The sequence below is a fragment of the Phyllostomus discolor genome, chromosome 1 (genome assembly GCF_004126475.2).
Source record: "Phyllostomus discolor isolate MPI-MPIP mPhyDis1 chromosome 1, mPhyDis1.pri.v3, whole genome shotgun sequence".
NCBI lineage: Eukaryota > Metazoa > Chordata > Mammalia > Chiroptera > Phyllostomidae > Phyllostomus > Phyllostomus discolor.
The window spans coordinates 116,448,285-116,467,865 of record NC_040903.2 but is presented as its reverse complement, the minus strand read 5'-3'; the positions used below and the strand labels follow the sequence as shown (position 1 = coordinate 116,467,865).

General features: G+C 35.2%; 1 protein-coding gene and 1 pseudogene across 1 annotated transcript in view; one reads left to right on the top strand and one right to left on the bottom strand.

The window, feature by feature from the left end:
- Positions 1–19,581, top strand: part of ARIH1 (ariadne RBR E3 ubiquitin protein ligase 1) — a 144,601-nt gene that overhangs the window by 107,011 nt on the left and 18,009 nt on the right. Inside the window, exons 4-7 of the mRNA XM_028505890.2 lie at positions 6,516–6,608; positions 7,108–7,163; positions 15,936–16,002; positions 18,161–18,267. Of these exons, the coding sequence (XP_028361691.1) occupies positions 6,516–6,608; positions 7,108–7,163; positions 15,936–16,002; positions 18,161–18,267 (323 nt within the window). The remainder of the gene's footprint in view (positions 1–6,515; positions 6,609–7,107; positions 7,164–15,935; positions 16,003–18,160; positions 18,268–19,581) is intronic.
- LOC114491694 lies at positions 12,314–12,652 on the bottom strand (annotated as a pseudogene).

Below are 19,581 nucleotides of genomic sequence, written 5' to 3'. Positions count from 1 at the left end.
GGCTCATTTGCAGGGAACTTTTTTTTTTTACATATACAAATGTTTAGAAAAGAGATTTTAAAAGAAAATTGACAACTCGTGTTAAAATAATTTAGTTGATAAAGTGCTGAATTGAATTTCCACATTCAAGTTTTGATCATAGCTCTGACAGTAGGTATTTGACTTTGGGTAGGAAGTTGTTTAGTGTCATTGAGGTTCAGTTTTATCTTTTCAAATGGGTTGAATACGATATTCTTTCAAATCTTTCAGCCTGAGAATTATATGTATTCCTTTTCCTTAAATCACAACCCTACCATGAATATTTAAAACAAACACTTAGCACTACTATTAAAAATATACTAAATTCATATTTTGACCATTTTATTATCCTTCTTTAACAGATTGTCTTTGCCAGTTGCCATTTATGTACTGTTTAAAGTTTAAAAATGTCTGTAAAGTAACGTTTAGACTCCAGTAATTTGTCCTAGGTTATACAAAGTTTCCATACTCCTTGGCATTTGTCCTTTTACTCTATTATAGCCAGTTTCTTCTTAGTTTAAATCTTAAATGGAATTTGAGTATTGAAGATATGTGCTTACAAATACCCATTTTAACTTTCTCAGTGCCTTTGGTATTGTCTAACACTCTCAGACAATTAGGTCTGAAAATCATGGCTGGAGATTTGCAATGTAAATTTCACCTCCATTTGTAACTGATGACTGAGAACCATCCCTCCCTCCCTCCCTCCAATACAACAGATCTATTCTAGTGTATAAAAACAATGGAGGGTACAGATATGCTTGCCTCAGATGATAAAAAGGTTAGTTGGGCAGATAAGTAAAACGTCATGTTAGAAAAAATGGTAAGTGCTTTAATAGGGTATGCTACTGTGGAAACAAGTTGGAGAGAGCCCCTAACCTCATTTTGGATCACAGAAGACTTTACAAAGGGATTGACATTTGAACTAAGCTCTGAAGTGCTGTGGTAGTTAGGAAGGCAGTTGCGTTCATCACTATACCACCAATGCCTCTGGTAGTTAGGAAAAGGCAGCAAGCAATACAGAAGCCAAGAAGAGAATATACTTCCAAGAATAGTAAATTGTGCTAAAAGCTTCAGTGAAAATAACTGAAAAGTAAATTTGGAATTAACATGAAGCTTACTGATGATTTTGGGAGTTATTTTTAGTAATGTGGTAAGATGTAAAACCATACTGTATTGACTGAAGGGTCATTGACTTGGTGGGAAAGGAAGTGGAGGCAGTGAATATAAACAAGTTATTCTTTTAAAGAAAGTTTGAGTGGCAGGACAAAAAAGCCAGTAGCAACATGGTTGGAAAGTAAGTTAAAGAGTTATGGAAACTGCGAGCATTATAAAAATGTAATCATGATAAAACTAGGGCTTCTTTTCTCATGGTTTTTAGACTACTATAGAAGGATAATTTTAACCTCTTCAGTTTTAGAATGAAATGTCACCTGAGATTCTTCTTTCCAGCTTTATTAATTGGATGGGTGATTTCTTTTCTTGTATAGCTCTTCATATTTCTGTTTCCACTACTCTGTTCAAACACTGATACTTGCATTTTATTAATGTATGTCTTCAACACATTTATCTGTCTAGAAAGCAACTTCATGAGACTTTGTCACATAAAAATGTGACAAAACTAAATGCTTCTGATAGCTTGATTTATATATAACACTTTGGAGTTAACTCTTCTGGGTAACCAAAACAATTACCTGAGACTGTGGAGCACCTTTGAAGTTGATGGGTTCTCTCTTCCCACCCCCGGCTCCCCTACCCCACATAGCAACTTTATAATAAGTCAATTCAGTAAAATCTAGCTGTACTAACTTACCCCTCATTCTACTAGAAAATATATTCAATAGATAACTTGGGCTACAATATCTCATTTTTGTAAAGAATTTGTATTTTCTAAAAATAAGATTTGTTAGATAAAAGCAAAGTTGAAGTTTGTGAGGGTAACCTACCCTCCATCCCGCACCTGAGCACTTCTGATTCTTTTTCTCCCGAGTACACTGAAAACATGTGATCTAAACCCTATCTTGACAAGGGAACTGATACTCTGATTATTTGCTCTGTTCTTAGAAGGAAAACGGCTTTAACTTTAGAGGCAACTTCTGATGAAAGAAATAATTCTTAATGTTCTTAAGGCCGTTTGATATTAGTTGCTGTGTATGAAATGATGGAGATAAATGAAACCTTTAAGAGTGTATATTGTTCTTTAGTTCTTTTTCTCCAGGACCATTAATTTTTGTTGTAGGCAATATTTCATATATTCATATATTTTTACTGTATTCTTGGAAATATTTATTTATGAAATAAACAGGGGTAAGTTTTATGAAAAAATAATCGATCCCCAGAGTCACAGAAAGGCCCAGGGAACCAAGTAAGTAAGCATAAGTTAGTAAGGGACAAGTGTGTCAAAGGGTTAGGAGGGAAAGAGAAGTGAGATAGACAGGAGGATATTTAGATATACCCATGGTAATGACACAATTCTTGAGACATCTTTATATCACAGGTTAGCTTTTGTTTTATCTTTAGATGTGTTTATGTGATTTATTTTTCATATTTATCTTAGTTTTACCTATGTAATTAGAAAAGTTTTTGGAATGATGTTTTTAAAGAATAAAAAGCTTTCTTTTTATCTTTTGATCTTACATGGGCCCTGGTATGAAGTCCCAAAGGTAGAAATACTGCTTATAGTTATCACTTAGTAAACACTATGACCTTTAAATCTCTCAAAGTCTTAAGAATTCTTATTTGAAAAAAAGAATTAAGCACATGAGAATGTGTATGTTTTAAAATCATGAATAAAACATTTTAAAATTGTTGATTGTATTACCCTACTATATTTTGTCCTTCACAGAATACCCTTTTGCATTATAGTCTTGAAAATCACTTTTCATATGATCTGCTAACAAGTTAGTGCCAGATCTCCTTCACTGATGGGGAATAATGAGAATAGATTCTTTTGTTTTCCCGATCTTTTTTGTATAAATGAGAACATTGATTTCCCAAATACATACCTTCACTTGTTTTTTTTATCCATTGAAGTATTTTATTTGCATGTATGCATTACATCTCTAGAAAAAGAAATCCAGAATTTTCTCTCCTGTGTGTTTTCCTGTTGCTTCTTCATGATCCATGATGTCTGCTGAGGTTCTCAGTACAATGAAACTACACTAACTAGATGAGAGCAGTTTGTTCTGCTGTTTTTCTAGATCTTTGAGTTATACATCCAATCAGTAGCTAATCACTAGACACTGAGCCTGCCCATGAGGTTCACAACAATTTTCCCAGCTCTGTGATCATCAGTGATTTCAAATTCACCAATGTAACCTTGCTATCATCACAGCTAGAAACCAGAAGATGACTTTGGAGCATGGTCTAATAAAGAATCTGATGTTTGCCTCTTTCTTCTTCTAATTCTTCTTCTTCTTCTTCTTTTTTTTTGGCGTTATTGATGCTCTTGTGAGCATCGGTCAGGACATTGTGGCAGCACAAAAACAAATGACCAAAAGAACTACCTTCACTTGGTTTGTGAATGAGTTAGATCATTGTCAATCTGAACAGCACTATATTTTAAACATGATAAATACTTTTCATTTCCTTCAGTCTGTAAAACCAGTCTCGGGACTTGTGTACATTTTCTTCCACAGTTGCTTCTAGGCATTTTTTATGTAGTTGATGTGCTATATAATACAGAATTTCATATTCTGGTTATTTGCATCTAATATAAACAACATCAGAAAATTTCATAACCATATTACAAATAACAGCTAATTAGAAAATGTAACGGAGATTGTCAACAAATAAATTGGACAGAGGGTTTAAAAAAGGAAATGGAAAGGAATAAAAAATGCTACTTAAGAGCCACCGAAAGAATGAAAGCTAGAAATAAACATGGCCAGAAATGTGAAAACTCCATATGAAAAAAACAAAATACTAAGGGAAATAAAAGGATGACTTGAGAATTTGGAAAGATGGAATAGTAGTAAAATATTTGAAAGGGAGAGAGATTGATGGGGATGGGGGAGAAATAGCCTTACCAAATGCAAGAATAGATAGTGCAGTGGAACAGGATAGAGTTAAATATGCATTAATTAATGGAGAGAATTTAGTGTATTATAGAGAAGACATTTCAGATCACGTGGATTATTCAGTGAATGGTGTGTAGGAATGATTCAATAGATATCTAGGGTGGAAACTTAGATTTCTACTTAACTCCTAATATCAGAGTTAATTAATTTAGAAGCCATACATATTAAACAAATACATTTTGCTACAAAATAAAAAGTTTCTGCATGGCACCAAAATACAAATATTCAAAATTGAAACTGGAAGAAAACAATTTTTTCATGCTTATAAATGGCCAGTTTTCTCAATCAGTAAAAATCCCCGCCAAATCAGTAAGAAAAACCTCATAGAAAAAAGGGCAAAATAGGTAAAGAGAGTGCAAAAAAAAAATAACCTTAAATCCCTTCTCAAATGTTTAAACTTAATCATAATTAAATTAAAATTTATTGATTCATTTTTATCTGTTCCACTGGCAAAGATTAAGGAGGTAATAGTATACTTTGTTGACGTGTGTGAGAAGCTAAGTTGTCTTAAACATTGCTACAAGTTGTCTTAAACATTGCTACAGTCTCTTTGAATGAAGCCTGGTAATCTTATCAAATTGTAAGTGTATACCTTTTATTTTATTTGTACAAATTTGTGCTAACATAGAGTCATATGGTCACAAAGATGTATATATTTACCAATGCATTAGTATAGTAGGCAGAAAATAATTTAACCCTCCATTAAATCTATTAAATAACATTTTTTAAAAAAAACTAAGATGCAGGATAGAGTGTGTGGTACTTTACTGTGTATACCTGTAGGCATTAGAACATCTCTGGAAGGTATTGGAAATAGTGATTACTTCTGGGTAGAGAAGGAGAGGACAAGGATGGATATGAGGGAGACTTATTTTTCAAAATAAACTCATACTCTTACATAATTTCTTTAACCATAAGCCTATATTACTTACTCATTAAAAATGATTTAGTAGTAAATATCATAAAATATTCTTAAAATATGGTGACCATTAATTATCTTTTAAAAATATTGTCCTCTAGACTCTAGTACTTGTACTAAAGTACTTGTTTCATATCCCATTAAAAAATATAGTGTGCTTTATTGAGCCATCCTTCAAATTATAATATTTAAAATCATAATTAGACTAAAATGTTACTTTTTTAGCTTATCTGAATAAACTCCTTGGTTTCTGTAATATTTTATTCGTTTTCTAAGTTAGCTGTATGTCATGCAACTACATTAAGTTGTATATTTGTTTGGCATTTTATTTATTTATTTTTGTCCTCACCTGAGGACATTTTTTTCATTAATTTTCAAGGGAGGGGAAGGTGAGAGAGGGGAAGAAACATCAGTTGGTTGCTCCTATAGGCTTGTGGCCTGGGATTGAACCTACAACTTTGCAGTGTAGGGGATGATGCTGCAACCGAGCCACAGTGGTGAGGGTGGCATATTTTTTTATAACAACTTTATTGTGATAATTCACACATCATACAATTTACCTATTTAAAGTATAGTCACAGTTGTGTAGCCATTGCCACAGTTAATTTTAGAACATTTCATAACCCCCAAAAGAAAGCATGTATTCTTTTACAGTGACTTCCCATTTTCTCCCTATCTCGCAGTCCTAGGCAACCACTAATCTTTTTTTTCCTCTATGAATTTGCCCATACCTTTCATATAAATGAGATCAAACAATATGTGGTCTTTGTGCCTGGCTTTCTCTCACTTACCATAATACTTTCAAGGTTTATTTGTGTTATATAGTATTCATCAATACTTTAATTCTTTTTATGACTGAATAACATTCTGTTATATAGATATTCCATATTTTGTTGCTGTGAACATTTGTATATAGGTTTTTGTGTGGACATGTTCTCTTGGTTATGATTTAGGAGTAGAATTGCTCGGTCGTATGGTAACTCTATGTTCAATTTGAGAAACTGCGCAAGTGTTTTCTAAAGTTCCTGCACCGTTTTACATTCTCATCACAGTGTATGAGGGTTCTGATTTCTCCACATGCTTATTAACACTTGTTATTATCTGTCTTTTTATTATACCTGTCCTAATAGGTATGAAGAGGTGCTTCATTGCGGTTTTGCTTTACATTTCGCTAGTGGAAAGGATATTGAACATCTTTTCACATGCTTATTGATACATGGCATATTCTTATATTGAATACAAACTTACCTGTCTTTCCAAAAAATATAATTTATAAATATGTACTGTAGATACATTTCTCATTTTTTTGTGTTCAGTGTGTTTGCTTGTCTAGACTTAGCACCTAGAAATTCATTTAGGAGCCTATCTAGTCTTGTCAAATTAGACATTTCAGCCACTATGGGAAACGTGACCTAATAGAGCTTTATTTTAAGTTGCTATGTAATACAGTGATTTTTCTGATAATATCTTTTAAAGTCAATATATTATTTTTGTTGCAGTATTTCACTGGCCTTGAATGTGGACATAAGTTTTGTATGCAGTGTTGGAGTGAATATTTAACTACCAAGATAATGGAGGAAGGCATGGGACAGGTAAAGGTGCCATTTTTCAAATTTTAGTTTTTGTTGCATTTCCTGCAGTGTTTAGACTCTTTTACAAATGTAAACAGGTGAAGCATTCTGCATTATGAATTGCATGAGAACTTTTTTCTAGATTAAAACAACTAAAAGAAAATTGAAGCTTTTTTCCTATTTATAATGTGACATTCCAGTTAAAGAGTCCAGTTCAGGTACTGTTTTCTCAGTGGGCATTAACATTTGTGTATATCGGGCCAAACTTGTTGAGCAGTTTTGTCAGATCTATTGCTTTTGCTTTTCAAGTTTTATATTGAAAAATCAATTTAGGTCAGTAGTTGTAGTTACTTTATGGTGATAAAACACACTCATGCACATACATTTCCTTTAATAGAAAGGGGACAATTAAGATCCTATAAATGTTGAGGTATCTCAGAACCTAGAAAGTGCCTGGCAATGGTAAACATTCAGTAAATATTTGTTGAATGAAGACAGTTTAAATTTCAATCTTTTTCAGACTATTTCGTGTCCTGCTCATGGTTGTGATATCTTAGTGGATGACAACACAGTTATGTAAGTATTTATGATAGATTCTGCATGTTAAATATTGATTAGTTGATTCAACCAAATTAATTTTTGTTCCATACCTCAAAGGAGGTGGGATTTCTAAAGTCTGAAGAGATTTTCTAATCTACATTCCTTTGTAGTACAAAGGCCTGCTAGTTCTCAGAGTAGAGTCCTGTGACCAACAGCATCAGCATTACCTAGGAACTTGTTAAGAATGCACATTCTCTGGGATGAGGCTGCTGTGGGACCCTAAGATGAGCTTTGGTATTATGCACACTCCCACCTCCACCCCAAGGGACCTGGGCAGGTGCACCCTCACACTGACCTGCCAATGATCCAGGGAATTTTTCTCCTTCCCTCACTCAATTTGTGTCACACCCAGAAGACCAAGAATCCTGCAAACTGGCAGGAATGCTTAGTGAGCAGGCCAGTACCCGAATCACGGGTCCCCTTCACAATTCTGGGCTTTGTTCATCTGAAGTTTCCCCAGGTCCTCATCCTCTCTCTCCTTTTAAGGCAACCCTGCCCTCCCTCCTTGGTATCCACTAGTTCCCTGCAAGCAGGGAATGGGAGGCACAAGTTATTTCCAGATTGCATCTGTATCTCTCTTGTGCATTACTCTCCATTGGCCATACTTTTCTCTCTTTACCCTGTCCCCAACCACTGATCTCACAAAAAAAAAAAAGAATCTATACTTTTCAGACCTAACTCCAAACTTAACTGAATCAGAAAATCTGGGATGGGGCCCAGTAATCTCTCCTAGTGTGTTTCTGGTGCATAATTAAGTTAGAGAATCACTGTCATAGCCTTTAATTTCTATAATCTACTTATTTCCAATAAAATTGTCTTCATCCCAGCCACCTACCCATAAGCCCACCACCGTAGGCCAACTCCAGGTCTAGTCTGTTGGAGAAGATCTTTGCAAAATCATCTTTTTTCTAACTCTTCCTAAAATATTGTTCCTTGGGGTCCTGTTCAACCCACTATTTCTTCTCATTGTATACACTATTTCTAGGCATACTTTGGAAATTCACAGATTTATATGTTCAGATCACCTCTCTTTTGACCTTGGGATCCAGATATCTCTCTGCCATTCAGAAATCTTTGTATATTCCTCAGGCTTTATTTGACTAACCCTCCTATTACTTCCACCACCACCAAAATCATTTTTCTTGCTTTTCGATCTCAAAGAATGCCACCGTTGTTTTGTTTTAATTGTTCTTTGTTTAAGATTTTATTTATTTTTAAGGAGAGGGGAAGAGAGGGAGAGAAATCAGTGCAAGAAAAATTTTAATTGGTTGCCTTTCACATACCCCCATCTGGGGATCTGACCTGCAACCCAGGCATGTGACTGGGAATTGAACTGGTGCCTTTTGCTTTGTGAGATGAAACATAAACCACTGAGATACGCGCCCTGGCTGGCATAGCTCAGTGGATTGAGCGCGGGCTGGGAACCAAAGTGTCCCAGGTTCGATTCCCAGCCAGGGTACATTCCTGGGTTGCAGGCCAGAACCCCCAGCAACCGCACAGTGATGTTTCTCTCTCTCCCCCTCCCTTCCCTCTCTAAAGATAAATAAATAAAATCTTAAAAAAAAAAAATAAAATAAAATAAATAAATAAATAAATAAAATAAAAAAAATAAAAAAACCACTGAGATACTACTCTCCAGGGAACCACTGGGTGTTAAGACTTGCCTAAATTGGAAATCTTGATGATATCCCTGATTTCATTGTTTCTTGCATTTCCCAGAGTCGTTCTTGCACCGAATTCTGTTAATTCCACATCCTAATTACCCTTAAACCCATCCATTTCTTTGTTCCTTCTGCCATTAATCTGATTCAGGTCATATCATGTTTTAGGTGAGAATCTTCAAGTGACCTCTAACTGATTTCCTTATACCCACTTGTATCACCTTCCAGAAATTACTTCCATTGTTTTATATTGCTCACCTGTGTGGCTTCATCTTTTGCCTTACCTTCTCTCATGTTTTCTCCTCTAGCCATGTAGAACATGGTTGATTGAAAGTACTTTGCATTTCATTTGTATTTGGTATGGTTTGAATTTGTTTACTTTTTTCCTACTGTCTCCTGACTTTCTTATATATGCAGTACTCTGTTTTATTTTTAAGTTATCTTAACCTACTCATGTTCGTAGTCATTCTTCAGGCCTAAATTTAGATTTTTCACTTTGGTTTGGTCAGATATACTGTGTGCTCCTTATCTCCCCCTTATTTCCCTTACCATATATTTCTGTGATTTCCCATATTCTTGTGTGTATTTCTTCTTAGGCTATTAGCTGTGTGACCCCAGATACACTGTTTATGTTGACTGAATCCTTTATTTTCATTTAGGATGTGTGGCTCTAACCTTGGAAACACCACTGAATGTCTTTGTTCACTCTCAATGCTTCTTAGACTTAAAACCTTAAGATTAGTGGGTCAGTGGATTCGCCTTTTTATTCCTTAGTAACAGATAATAAATGGACTTTTCGGCCAACTCAGTATATTATTTTTTATTCTGGAACAGTTTCATGTTTTGTCAATAGGTCTACTCACAGAATTGTAAGCTAGTACTTTTATAGTATAACTTTGTAAATACTTCATAAAATCAAGTAGTTGAGTGGATCTAAAAAGAGGTTAAGTCTCTGCTGCTCCAAGAAGGATATTCCAAACATTCAAGTCAGATGTTTATTTTTAACATTCTATTGGTATCTTAAAAATCATGAATAGAGCCCTCGCTGGCGTAGCTCAGTGGATTGAGCGCGGGCTGCGAACCAAAGTGTCACAGGTTCAATTCCCAGCCAGGGTACATGCCTGGGTTGCAGGCCATAACCTCCAGCAACTGCACATTGATGTTTCTCTCTCTCTCTCTCTCCCCCTTCCATCCCTCTCTAAAAATAAATAAATAAAATCTTAAAAAATATGTTTGTATTTTTAAAAAAAATTTTTTTAAATATCATGAATAGGGTTGTGAAGCTGCCTAGATCAGGGGTGTCAAACTCATTTTCACCAGGGGCCACATCACTTCACAGTTGCCTTCAAAGGGCCGAATGTAATTTCAACTCTTTAACAGTTAAGGAGTAGTTACATCTATACAGCCCTAAAATTATTTTGGCCCTTTGAAGGCAACCACGAGTCTGATGTGGCCCCCGGTGAAAATGAGTTTGACAGCCCTGGCTTAGACCCTTAGTGAAGTCCTGTGGTCTGTACCAACCATCTGAGGCAAGAGACAAACTAAACTTCAACATGTGTGTTAATTACAGTATAATAGAGCATCTCATCTTTTACAATAGAAAAGCAACATTTTTACTTAATTATAATAGACTTAACTTCCTATTTATTGATTTTTACTTTACATGTATGCTTGTTTTACTAACCACCCAGATTAAGGTATAAAACTTCCAGTACCTAGAATGTTCATTCTGTGTTCCTTCCCAGGCAGTATCTGTCTTAGTTCTGCTACCTATCCTGACCTCTGTCACTGTCAATTAGTTTTGCTGGTTCTTGAATCTCATTTAAATGGAATCGTGTAGCATGTACTCTTTTTTTTTTTTTAGTGAGTATCTGCTTCAATCAGTTAATTAATGTCTTGAGATATGTGCATGTTGCCAAATATCTCTGTTTATAGGTTTATTTTTTGTTGTTAATATAGCTTTTTCATTCTGATAATAGACATTTGAAGTGTTTTCATTTGAAGTGTTTTCATTTGTAGCTACTGTGAAAAAGCTACAAAGAATATTCCTATATGTGTCTTTAGATAGATATGCACTGATTTCTTTTGGGTGTATACTCATAAATAAGATTTTTAGATTTATTAGATACAGCCAAATGGCTTTCCAAAGTAATTGTACCTTCACTTCTAGTTATGTTTGACTGCTTTCTCTAGTCCTTATTCTCACCTGTATCGCTTTTTTTTTTTTTAATTTTGGCCATTCTGGTGAATGTGTAGGAATATCTCATTGTGGTTTTAATTTGCAATTCCCTGGTGGATAATCATGTCAAACACCTTTCCATTAGCAATTTGTGTATTCCTTTTTATGAAGCGTATTCCTTTTCAAGAATGGGCATTCAAGACGCTTGCCCATTCTTAAAATTTTGTTAACTTTGTAAAAATTCTTTAAGTATTCTGATAATGAGTCTTTTGTTAGGTATATGTGTCACAGCTGTTTTCCCCAGTGTGTGGCTTCCCTTTTCTCAAAGATTTTTGATAAATAAAGGTTTTCATTTAAATGGCTTTTAATTGCCTGGCTGTTATGGCTCAGTGGATTGAGCACCAGCCTGTGAACCAAAGGGTCACTGGTTCAATTCCCTGTCAGGGCACCTGCCTGGGTTGCGGGCCAGGTCCCTGGTGTGGGGTGCATGAGAGGCAACCACACATTCATGTTTCTCTCGCTCTCTTTCTCCCTCTCTTCCCCTCTGTCTAAAAATAAATAAAATCCTTTTAAAAATGGCATCTAACTTATCAGTTTTCCCCATTTATGATTATTGCTACTTAAGAAATTTTTGCTTGCCTCAAGGTTGTATTTTTAAGGCAGTCCACTGAGATTTTGCGGAGAATGCTTCAACAACATGACTTTAGAGGTCTGTGTCTCATAGTGGGGTAAATTGAATGCCCAATCCTTTCTCTGCGTTGAAAGAGAAAAGCACTACTTTAGTATTCTAGGTAGGAAATTTAGCACAGAAGCTGTAGAATACTGTCTTAAAATACATGCTTAAGGCATCAAAGCTCAGGTGTATACTGAAATAATTTCCTAGCGTTATTGAAATGAAAAATGAAATGACTTATCAAGTTTTAGTAGTTAATAAGATAAAATATATAGTAGACAGTAAATTACTGATAATTACTAGTTTAAACTTTAAAAATGTTTTCAAACTGTAAATGGAAACTTAGAGATTGAAGGGAGACAGAAAAAGGTGTGGGAAGGATACATGAAGTTGTAGGGCCTTATAGGCCATTTTTAGGTTTTTGGCTTTTATTATAAGATAGAGCCATGAGAGGATTTTGAGCAGAGGAGTAACATGGTCAGAGAGGGTTACTCTGGCTGCTGGAGTTAAAAGGATACTATGGATAATAAATAGAAGCAGGGAGACTAAGACTATTATGAGTCATGGTTAGAGATGATAGTGACACGTAGAGTCAGAGTTAGGTAATGGGGTATCAGAGAAAGACATGACTCAGATCATTTTGACCTTTAATTATGATTAGATGAATTCAGATGGTAGTAAATTTATTTTAATTAAAGTTTGTTATTTTAATGTACAAAGAGCTAGCATTATTTCTGTGGCAAGGTAGATGTCTTGAATGACTCATTCAAGGAAGTTTACTTAGTTGAACTTAATGAAGCTTATATCCTTGGTGTACTGATGGAAATAACTGGCAGCACACATTGAGGCTGTATTTCCAGGTTACACCTTACTGGTTTGAACAGATGTGGCAAGACCAAGAACCCTGGCTGAATTTTTTCAGATGGCTCCAGTAGAGCTGCTAGTGACCCATCTTGCCCTCTCAGATGCAGTGAGGCAAAAGGCTGTATTCATTTTTAATGATCAGAAATTTGAGCAAAGGTTTAAATACCATACATTTACAAAAAAGAGAGAAAAAGTCCAGATTCATAAAAATATTGAGTAGTGTTATTCCTCCCAGGTGATAAGAGTTACCGATGATTTTTATTTCCTTCTTTACGCTTGCTTATAATTGGTATGTTGGGGGGAACTTTTAAAAGAAAGATATTTTATCATTACTCCTAAATTAAAGCATAACGTTGATTTATTCAAGGTGCCGAATGAGCAGAAAACATGGTTTAGTACCTGGCATTCTAAAAAGTAAATCCTTGACACTTGACTTGGGGTAGTGAATACAGAATACAACACAGAGATGGTGTATTATAGAATTGTACACTTGAAACCTATATAATTTTATTAACCAATGTCACCCCAATACATTCAATAAAAATTTAAAAATCCTTTTTTTTTAATCACTGGGTTTCAGATTATAGCTCTCCAGTTATTTCAGTTGTAAACATGGAGAATTATCCCAAAATACAAGGTTGGTTAAATGCATCTGACCCTGACTCAGAATGTATAGTAGACATTCAGTAGAAATTGTTTTTGTCCACCTTTATAAAGAGCGGCCTTCCCTATGAGAATTGGCATAATAACTACTTTCAGCATAAATGATGGCAACAAGTCTTTGTCAAGATGTAGCTTACTAATATGGCTGGGATGATATTTGCCCTATTTTGAATGCTTATTCTCAAGGATGGGAGTTCACTTTTTTTTTTTTCTCCTTCCCCATCACTGGTTATGGTCAAAGAATAATTTTGGCCACAGAACTATGGCTGATCTGTCCTCACCAGTCCTGATGGGCAAAGCAAGGCTTAGACAGCAGCTTACGCTAGGGTTAGAAATCATTAGGGTTCGTCACATCAGAGAAGTATTAATGAGTAATAGAGGTATTACCCTATTACTCATGTGTTTGGGGGTCAAAGGATTTGACTATGGGTCTGGTTCTTTCCTTAACTTTTTTTAAATTAATGTATATTTCACATTTAACTGTTTAAAGTATACAGTTCAGCAGCTTTTAGTACATTCATAACATGCAACCATCACCACTGTATAATTGCAGAACATTTTCGCTGTCCCCAAAAGAAAAATTCCATAAATAAAATCTTTAAAAAGAAAGAAGGAAAGAAGGAAAAAAATTCCATATCCATTAGTTCTTCCCCAGCCCCTCCTCCCGCTAGGCCCTTGCAACCACTCATCTGTTTTTTGTCTGTACAAATTTGTTTATTATTGGCTTTTTATTTAAATGAGTCATACAGTGTGATCTTTTGTTTCTGGCTATCACCTATCAAAATGTTTTCAGGGTTCATGTTGTAGCATGTATCGATGCTTTATTTCTTTTTATGGCTAAATAATATTCCATTATAGGGATATTTCATATTTTTTCCATTCATCAGTTCTTGGATATTTGGGTTATTTTCACTTTTTGTGGAAACGTTCATATTATTATATGAACATTTGTGTGCAAGTTTTTTATTGACCACCCTTTTTTAATTCTCTTGGGTACATGTATTAGAAGTGGACTTGCTAGATCATATGGTGATTCTGGGTTTAACTTTTTGAGGATCACCAAATATATTTGGACCTCAGTTTCAACATCTGTGAAATGTGAAGGTTTAGTCACTTAAAAAATATTTATTGGACACTTTCTACAAGTCCAGCACTGTGCCTGGACACAAGGGATCCTTTCATGGAACTTACTGTTTAGTTGGGGACAGGGGAACAGGAAGGGCAATATTAAATACATTATTATATAGATAACAATCTAATGAAAATTATGACAGACCCTATAAAGGAGAGTTGTATAAGGTGCCATGAGAACTGAGGGTAGTTCTACATCTAGAGTGGGATAAGGAATTGCCAGAAAAGGCCTCCTTGAAGAAAAAAGAATAGCAGCATTTAATATTTATTGAGTGCTTACTGTTTGCCAGGTACCGTTCTAGTCTCACAAGTCTATTTTTGCTATCCATATTACAGATTTGCAAACTGAAAAAAATGTAGAGGTCAAAGAACTTACCCTCAGTTCATAGCTAGTAAATTTTGAAGCCAGTATTCAAATCTAGGTGGTCCTACTATTGTGATATTCTTCCATTTCCTTTCCTAGCAGAAGCCTCTGAGGAAGGATGGTGCCTACAGTTTTGAAAGAACACAAATGTGACAGGTGTACACTGAAAGTGGCACAGGACAGGGGGGGAGAGCAGGGTCTTAGCCCTGCTGGAGCTTCTTACCAAGCTCAAAAATTAGATGAGGCCAGATTGTACAAACATTTGTCCATTTAAAAGGTTTTAATGAGGTTGGGCTATATGCTTGTTTGATTACAATTCTTAATGGCTTTGTTAGTGCTTCATCTTTTCCTGCTTAACACATTTCTTTATAACACATACAAAAGTTTTTACGATTAAAACTAATGAAACTTAGGCTTCAGCGTTCTTCACTTTCATGGATTCCTGTGTTTTCTAGAAATTGTTGTGAATTACAGAGTTTTCTAGGTGGACAAGAAAAGCCAGGTTGCAGCCAGTAAGTATTTATGGTAAATTAACAAAAGGAATCAGAAGAAGAAGGCCCTTAAAACTATTTATAGTAAAGCCTGGGTCCATTTTTTACCATTCCTATCAATATCTCTTCTTTCACACACTGATTTTTGGGAGGGAGTCTGAGAGAAGATGGCAGAGAATTACAGTTTTAAAGCAGGATGTCAAGAGTCAAAAGAATTCTATAAGCGGCCTAAATTTGGCAGTACTTGGTAAATTGCAAGATTATAATACAATCTGGGTAAAAATAGAATATCCCTGGCTGGCATAGCTCAGTGGATTGAGCACAGGCTGCGAACCAAAGTGTCGCAGGTTTGATTCCCAGTTGGGGTACATGCCTGGGTTGCAGGCCATGACCCCCAGCAACCGCACATTGATGTTTCTCTCTCTCTCTCCCTCACTCCCTTCCCTCTCTAAAAATAAATAAATAAAATCTTTTTAAAAATTAAAAAAAAAAGAATATTTAGAATATAAGAAATGTGGAAGTGTCTCCCAAAGTGAAACTACAGCAACTTTGAAATTATTGTTTTGATTACTACTGCTACATTTTTTGATAGTCCATGTGCATTTTAGTATTTTCAATTCAAGGCAGATTTATAGCCATTGCATTGAAGTTTTATTTTATAAATGTGGGAAACACTTTTGGCTGAAACTTCCTAATAAACTATTTTTTATTCTTCCTTTCAGGCGCCTGATCACAGATTCAAAAGTTAAATTAAAATATCAGCATTTAATAACAAATAGCTTTGTAGAGGTAAGTGATTTCTCTTAAGTTTTCCTTTTTTTAATAAAAGAAATTCTGTTTAATAGAAATACTAGTTTTTTATAGAAATACTCTGGACAGTAAGGGACACCTTTGCCATCACATGGGTTATGGACTTTATTTTGAAGCACACCAAAACACTTTCTTTTCTCAAAGGAATATGACAAACCAATAAGTTAGGTGTCTCTTTATAAATCTTGAGGGTGTGTTTTTGTTTTTGTTTTATCCTCACCTGAAGACACCTTTTCATTGCTTTCAGGGAGGGAGGGAGGTGGGAAGTGGGGAGCCGGAGACACAGAAACAGACGTCAGTCCTCTCATGTGCTGCCCTGACTGGGAATTGAACCTGCAGCATTTTAGTATATGGAATGACACTCCAACTGAGCCACACTGGCGGGGGCTAGATCTTGAGCTTTGATAGTAAAATTATTTTTATAGTATTCTTCCTTTATACCTCTTGATCCCTAGAAGAAAATTTTAGCTGATTATTATTGATGTCATGTTTAATCATGTTTGGTATTCTAATTCTGCTATGTATATCTTCTTCTTTTAGCTTCCATTACCAGTAAACTTTATTAGTAAAGAACGCTTTGGTTATATGTTTTTTATTGAATGTCTTTCTTTTATTAGAACAGAGGTCTGCAAAAGATAGCATGCCTGTTTTTCTAAAATAATGATATATATTTAAACATACTCAATTTGTTTTATATCACTTTTGTGCTACAGTGGCAGAGTTGAATAGTTGCTAGAGAAGCCGTTGTGGCTCACAAAGCCAAAAGTCTTTACTTCTTGGCTCTTTGTGGAAGAAGTTTGCCAGCCTCTGTTTAGGAGCATCAGTGTAATTAGGTATTTTAACTCTTTCTAGAGTTAAACTATTTTCTAGTAATTTTTATTTCTATTGGTGATTAAATTAAAGGTCAGATCTTGTAGAGAACAGCATTTTAGGAATACTTTTTTTTTTAATGGTCAGTAAACTTCAGTTCTGTTGCAGAGTGTTTTGCCATGTTTTGTTCTATAGCAGTGTTACAAAAGTCTTATTTCCTTTTGAAGAATCTAAGATGTGATCTATGCCATAGTTTTAGAAACTGCCTTTTGTACTTAGAAGAGCTTTTTATGGTCAAAGGAGAAACTGCATATATATCCCTTAGCTTGTTTCAAACTATCCTGTGTCATGTAAATGCCATGAGTAAATATTTTAAAGCTTCTCAGTGGTGTTTTGAAGATAGAACAAGCGATACTTCATGTACGAGATCTGTCCGGAAAAAGCCCAGCCATTGTTAATATAATGAGAAGGGTTTGCACAACATTGATGTAACCTGGCAGTTGAGGAGAGTGGACTGGAATGCGCGTGAGTGAACAATGATGACTTCACTTTGCTAGTCAGTGGGGATAGTAGACGCCATTGAGTGAGCATGTGTACTGTGTGGCCGTCACATTCAAAATGACTGAGAGAGTAGAGTAAGGATCTACTCTACAAATTTTGCAGTATGCTTGAACAGTCTTCCTCAAAAACTATTCGGATGGTTTAGGAGACCACAGCTATGAGCAACTGGTGATTGGCAGCTTCATCACAAAAAACACGCCCACAAATGCATTCCATCTCATGTAGAGTTTTTGGCAAAGCATCAAATCATCCAGGTGACTCAGACCCCCTGCAACCCAGATTTGGTGCCCTGTGGCTTCTGGCTTTTCCCTAAACTAGAATCACCTTTGAAAGGGAAGAGATTTCAGACTATTGATGAGATTCAGGAGAATACACAGGGTAGCTGATGGTGACTGGGAGAACTGTGTGAGGTCCCAAGCTGCCTACTTGGAAGGAGACTGATGTGTCATTGTCTTGTGTACAGTGATTCTCATATCTTCAATAAACATCTCTATTTTTCATAGTACATGGCTGAATACTTTCTGGACAGACCTTGTGTTTTATAAAACCAGCTTTTCAAGGGACCTATAATCTTAGCAAAGCAGTACACCCATAAACATTGCTGTAGAAGAATAAGTATCGGCGGCAGGTTTTTATATGCTTATGTCACTGATCCCCCTGTGCCCTTATGCTAGGGAAGTAATACAAATAATTACTTGGTGTGCTAGAAAATCTTGCATCGTGGTTCAATTTACTGTCATTTTTTATTCTCTAACTTGTGTTTCAGTGCAATCGACTATTAAAGTGGTGTCCTGCCCCAGATTGCCACCATGTTGTTAAAGTACAATATCCTGATGCTAAACCTGTTCGCTGCAAATGTGGGCGCCAGTTTTGGTAAGCTAGTAATTTCTTAAATTGGAATCATGCATACAGCTTTTTAATTTATTCTTAGTAGTAAAATAGAAAAAAAAATTACCTCAGGTAGGGAGGGAGGTGGGTGATAATGATTAAAACGATGTATTTAAGTAAGGAGTAGATTTAAAAGTCACATCTTAAATAACTTTCCTCTTTCCTGTTTTTCTAACCTTGAGGTAATAATTTTTTATGGGAAAAAGTGCAGTTATAATCACATTTTCTTATGTGCTGCAGTAGATCTTAATTGGGAGCAAACTTACTGATCTGGGATAAGAACTTAATTCCTCTCATTTCTGATTGACTGCTTATTTTGTAAAATTACATTTGGTTCCTTTATGGCTCTTGCTCTGTTTACAAGTTAGTTATCTCTTAGGAATAAAATGCACAGTTAGGACTTTTTAAAAATTTCCTTTGCTCTGACAAGTTTAATCTTACTCCTAGGAAGAAATTGTGAAGGTAAATTGGGAAAGACAGTCTATGGTTGATTTAGATTTGGCTCTCTGGCTCCAGCTTTCTTGATAACATGAGTTCTTGGAGTTCTCTTGCGTATTCTTCAGCCTTTGAATTCTAAATTCAACTTACCAGGGAATTTCCAGTAATATCACATATTAGGGAGCTAAAATGATCTTCCATTCCTTTGTGGATCTGTTAGGAATAAGAAGCCAGTCAAGCCTTACACATCATTAATACTAGACTTACGTGTCAATTAGACTTATACACCATTAATATTAAATGTTTTCCTAAAAAGCAGGTAAACCCATAGACATTAAACATGTGTAAAATATATGCTAGTTTGGTAATTATTAAATATACATTATTGTTTCAGAGTTTACCAGGTAGGGAGTGGATTCTGATTCTATACCTATTTTCAAATATATTTTTATATTTGAAATGAAATATATACTATGAACTATTTTGAATACAAACTGAAGTATAGGAATAACAACAATGAATACTTACCTAGCTGCAACCCAGCTTAATCAAAATCAGCATTTTGTTAGTTTTTATTAAGAAATAAAACATGACAGACATAATTGAAACCCCTTGGTTTCCCTCTCCATCCCATTACATATCATCTTTTTCAGAAGTAACCATTATCCTGACTTTATTTAAAATAATAGCACTTTGTTACTCTCATTTGTAAAGGATTTTTGGCATTCCTAGATTACTTGATTAGCTAATTTATTAGCCATTCCATTGTTTTTCATGAAATTTGTGTTTATCATTGCTTTATACTTTTTTCACAAATGTATATGCCATTTGCCCAGAAAACAGAAAGGCATTAGCAATTAC